A 5000-nucleotide genomic window follows, 5' to 3' on the forward strand; every position below is an offset into this window, starting at 1 on the left:
TTAATAAATATTCAAATATGATCAAACACTAGATTTATTAAATGTGACATTTTAAAATATTAATAACTTACGGATTTAGCGTCCTAGTGTTTTTAATGAATAATGTTACTTATATAAGCGAATATATAAGTGAAAGCACACATTATTTGACCTAAACGTTTAAAATAGTGCTAAGACAAAATAATTTATCCTTATTATGTACAGTAAGATATATACTACATATAAATTAATACTAAAATAAGATATCCATAATAAATAATAAACATACCGATACAAAAACATCTCTAAAAGTTGGCAACCCTGATAAATATGAACAACTTTAACAATAAGCCTGCAGAGTTTATGAATATAAATGATATATATTGATATGATTCGAGTTTGTTGGCGTATTTAAGTGATAACTTAATCGAGAAAAAGCACATTTAAGTCTGTGAAATGTTAATGTTTAGTTTTAAACTGAAGGGTTAAGAATTCAAAACATCATCGACATAAAGTGTATTATTAAGTCATATTATTTACAGTTGTATTAAACTGTATTATGTAGCTTTTCAAACATATTCGGTGCGATTAAACATGTTAATATCGTTCTGTATATGAACTTTAAAGCGGTTTCGTGTGTGAATGTCGAAGATGTAATGTGGTTTTTACCTGTTCTCGCCTCGCGGAGGGTTTCGAGTGCGTGTCCATTTGAAGATGAGTTTAATTCTTGATCATATTTAATTAAATTACATTCACGTTTTGTGAGTTGTAGCTCTGTTTGTTGTGAATTTTGAGTTGGTTGTGAAAACAGGAAACAAAACACAAGCGCGCCCAGCAGAGGCTGTGAAGGCAGCGATGACAACTTCCGGTCTGCGGTTTTAAAAATAAAAGTCATGAGACGTTAATTCTAACATTTAAAAGTTACGTGGATTTTTTGTTGTTGTTGAAAACTGTGGCGATACTAGTTAATACAATTTTTTTTAATCAGTGAATTCCTTTACCGGAAGCGTCGACATCCTGGGTTTCCTCAGACTCAATTTCCACAGATATTTGTCGTCTGTTTGAGTATGTAATTTAAAAAGTATTAGTAAACTGTTCATATGACTAATCTCGCATGAGTTAATGTCAAAATAATACATGATGTCTTGTAATATCGTAGAAATTAACTCTTTCTCTTGTTTGCGGACTGGATAGTGGCTGAGAAAACATAATAAAAGTCCGCATATATCTGTAATCCACCACATAAAGTAAATAATGAGCAAACTCTGCCCGTCATCGTTTTCCACAAATGATCAACAGATATTTTTGTGATCGGTTGCATGATCTTGTTTTATTCCAAACATGGATTATGGAGGATTGAGCATTTTTCAGTTTTTCATTAAATGCTGGACATTTTTTATTTATCTTTGTTTGAGTGTGTGTGTGTGTGTGTGTGTGTGTGTGTGAGAGAGAGAGAGAGAGAGAGAGAGAGAGAGAGAGAGAGAGAGAGAGAGAGACAGTGTGTGTGTATGAGAGACAGAGAGAGAGACAATGTGTGTGTGTGTGTGTGTGTGTGTGTGTGTGTGTGTGTCTCAATGTTTGTGTGTGCGTGTGAGAGAGAGTAAGAGAGAGATAGTGTGTGCGTGTGTGTGTGTGTGTGCGTGTGTGTGTGTGTTTAAACAGGAAACATGCTTTATTTGACCTGTACAGTTTTCTAAACTCTCATATAATGCATCTGTTACTCTTTCATCATCCATGAGCAAAACTTTATACAAAATGAGTCCTCTAATAACCCCTATCGAGAGCTGCGTAAGAGGGCCGTCCTGAAGTCCAGAAACAATAAAGAACATTTTCACATCAACAATCACATCAGGAACACGAACTCTGGGACGATCCCAGACCGCCATCGGGAGACGAGATTAGGGTCCATTCGCATCTCACACCAGGGCAAGGACATTAAAAACACATCGTATCAAAACGTCAGCATGCCTACGATACAGCTCTGTCCACACACACACAACTCAACAACACACTCCGAGTCTGAATATAAAAATAAACATTTGAAAACAACGATGACGAGTGGAGTGTGATTGGTCAAACGGATGGCTCAGGGGTCAGAGGTCAGAGGTCACCAGACGGAGCACTTGTTGACCGGGTGCATGGGCGAGCCTCGGGGACAGTGAAAAACACGGCCGAACTCCTCGAACTGAGACACGCTGCCGATCACCCTGCATACACACACACACACACACATACATGGATGTATGTATATATACATACATGGAAATATTTTGAAAGTGTCGTAAAAATAAAACAATCTGAAAACAATGTACAGTTATTTTATTTCATTTCAGCAACATTTCTAATTATTATTTAGATGCACTAAAATAACTAAACCTATATATATATATGTGTGTGTGTGTGTGTGTGTGTGTGTGTGTGTGTGTGTGTGTGTGTGTGTGTGTGTGTGTGTGTGTGTGTGTGTGTGTGTCCACTGTGAGAGACATAATTTAAAATAAAAATCCAGAAATCACAATGTATGAATTTTTTACTATTTATTTGTATGATGCAGCTGCACATAAGTATTTGAACACCTGAGAAGATCAGTGCTAATATCTGGCCAGTAGCCTTTGTTTGCGTTTCCAGAGGTCAAGCGTGTGCTGTAGTTCTTCAGCAGGTTTGCCCTGCAGGAGGGATTCTGGCCCACTCCTCCACACAGATCTTCTCTAGATCCGTCAGGTTTCTGGCCCACTCCTCCACACAGATCTCCTCTAGATCCGTCAGGTTTCTGGCCCACTCCTCCACACAGATCTCCTCTAGATCCGTCAGGTTTCTGGCCCACTCCTCCGCACAGATCTCCTCTAGATCCGTCAGGTTTCTGGCCCACTCCTCCACACAGATCTCCTCTAGATCCGTCAGGTTTCTGGCCCACTCCTCCACACAGATCTCCTCTAGATCCGTCAGGTTTCTGGCCCACTCCTCCACACAGATCTCCTCTAGATCCGTCAGGTTTCTGGCCCACTCCTCCACACAGATCTCCTCTAGATCCGTCAGGTTTCTGGCCCACTCCTCCACACAGATCTCCTCTAGATCCGTCAGGTTTCTGGCCCACTCCTCCACACAGATCTCCTCTAGATCCGTCAGGTTTCTGGCCCACTCCTCCACACAGATCTCCTCTAGATCCGTCAGGTTTCTGGCCCACTCCTCCACACAGATCTCCTCTAGATCCGTCAGGTTTCTGGCCCACTCCTCCACACAGATCTCCTCTAGATCCGTCAGGTTTCTGGCCCACTCCTCCACACAGATCTCCTCTAGATCCGTCAGGTGTCTGGCCCACTCCTCCACACAGATCTTCTCTAGATCCGTCAGGTGTCTGGCCCACTCCTCCACACAGATCTCCTCTAGATCCGTCAGGTTTCTGGCCTGTCGCTGAGAAACACTGAGTTTGAGCTCCTCCAAAGATTCTCTATTGGGTTTAGGTCTGGAGACGGGCTAGGCCACGGCAGAACCTTGATATGCTTCTGACAGAGCCACTCCTTGGTTATCCTGGCTGTGCTTTGGGCATTGTCATGCTGGAAGACCCAGCCTCGACCCATCTTCAATGCTCTAACTAAGGGAAGGAGGATGTTCCCCCAAATCTGGCAGTACATGGACCCGGTCATCCTCTCCTTAATACAGTGCAGTCGCCCTGTCCCATGTGCTGAAAAACACCCCCACAGCATGATGCTGCCACCCCCATGCTTCACAGTAGGGATGGTGTTCTTGGGATGGCTCTCTTCATTCTTCTTCCTCCAAACACGTTTAGTGGAACTATGACCAAAACGTTATATCTGACCTCATGACTTTCTCCCATGACTCCTCTGGATCATCCAAATGGTCATTGGCAAACTTCAGACGGGCCTGGACATGTGCTGGTTTAAGGGGAACCTTCCGTGCCATGCAGGATTTCAAACCATGACGTCTGAGTGTATTACCAACAGTAACCTTGGAAACGGTGCTCCCAGCTCTTCTCAGGTCATTGCCCAGCTCCTCACGTGTCATACATTGTGATTTCTGGATTGTTTTTTTAGATTGTTTCTCACAGTGGACATGCACATATGATCACAATTCAGACCCTCCATGATTTCTAAGTGGGAGAACTTGCAAAATAGCAGAGTGTTCAAATACTTATTTTCCTCACTATATATATATGGGCTGTCATTCTTTAGAATATTCGTTGACAGCCCTAATATATATAGGGAAAGGAAAGAAAAGATGTGGTAGAAAAAAGTGTACAAGCAATAAGGGATAACTGGTCCCTGGAGAGGAAAGTGAAACAAAACCCATTCAAAAATGTGCTTATATTTTATTTATATGAGCAGCAGCTGTATGTGCTGAACGTGACTCTGTGTGTTACCTGTAATGTTCAGGTGCGTGTTTGTCCGTCAGCAGCTGCAGGTAAATCGACTGTGACCGTCTCTTCATACACCAGTTCTGTCACACACACACACACACACACACACACACACACACACACACACTTCAGAGCAGGATCTACAGATCATCTGTCACTAGTGTGAACTAATGCGGGTTAACGAGTCGCGTACCTGAGCGAATGCGATGAAGAACAGCTGCTCGTGTGTGTACTTGAGTCCTGGGAGAGGACGCTCCGGCCCGTGTTCACGCACCCACTTCTGATACGCCTGCACACACACACACACACACCAGTGTGAACTGTCATACTATATCTGATCAGTGGAAGTTTTAAATTTCATCATTCTGATGAAACTCACATAATAAGACAACTTCAGTCCGCCCAGATCAGCGATGTTCTCACCCAGCGTCAGACGCCCGTTCACCTGTGCGTGCACACACACACACACACACACACACACACACACACACACACACACACACACACACACACACACACACACACACACACACACACAGACACTTATGTAGCGCTTTTTACTGGTTTTGGACCAGCTGGAGTTTGTTTATTAAGCGAGCAGGGCAACCACCCAGTAGAGCATTACAATAATCTAGCCTTGAGCTCATGA

General features: G+C 42.7%; 3 protein-coding genes across 8 annotated transcripts in view; 1 reads left to right on the forward strand and 2 right to left on the reverse strand.

Annotated features, from left to right (window-relative positions):
• Positions 1–839, reverse strand: part of cep57 (centrosomal protein 57) — a 32289-nt gene extending 31450 nt beyond the window's left edge. For all 6 annotated transcript variants that reach the window (XR_010906835.1, XR_010906833.1, XR_010906834.1 and 3 more), the window contains exon 1: positions 649–839. Coding sequence is in view for 3 of the 6 variants with exons in the window: in XM_067451486.1 (XP_067307587.1) it covers positions 649–687 (39 nt within the window). In the remaining 3 variants the exon portion in view is untranslated. The remainder of the gene's footprint in view (positions 1–648) is intronic.
• lsamp (limbic system associated membrane protein) overlaps positions 1–5000 on the forward strand; it is a 509713-nt gene that overhangs the window by 75334 nt on the left and 429379 nt on the right. The window lies entirely within an intron of this gene.
• The window catches only part of LOC137085359 (endothelin-converting enzyme-like 1), an 18922-nt gene continuing 15212 nt past the window's right edge, over positions 1291–5000 (reverse strand). The window contains exons 9-12 of the mRNA XM_067451920.1: positions 4731–4796; positions 4545–4640; positions 4355–4431; positions 1291–2186 (exon numbers count right to left, since the gene is read on the reverse strand). Of these exons, the coding sequence (XP_067308021.1) occupies positions 2087–2186; positions 4355–4431; positions 4545–4640; positions 4731–4796 (339 nt within the window). The 3' untranslated portion in view covers positions 1291–2086. The remainder of the gene's footprint in view (positions 2187–4354; positions 4432–4544; positions 4641–4730; positions 4797–5000) is intronic.

This window comes from Pseudorasbora parva, chromosome 8 (assembly GCF_024679245.1).
Source record: "Pseudorasbora parva isolate DD20220531a chromosome 8, ASM2467924v1, whole genome shotgun sequence".
Classification (NCBI taxonomy): domain Eukaryota; kingdom Metazoa; phylum Chordata; class Actinopteri; order Cypriniformes; family Gobionidae; genus Pseudorasbora; species Pseudorasbora parva.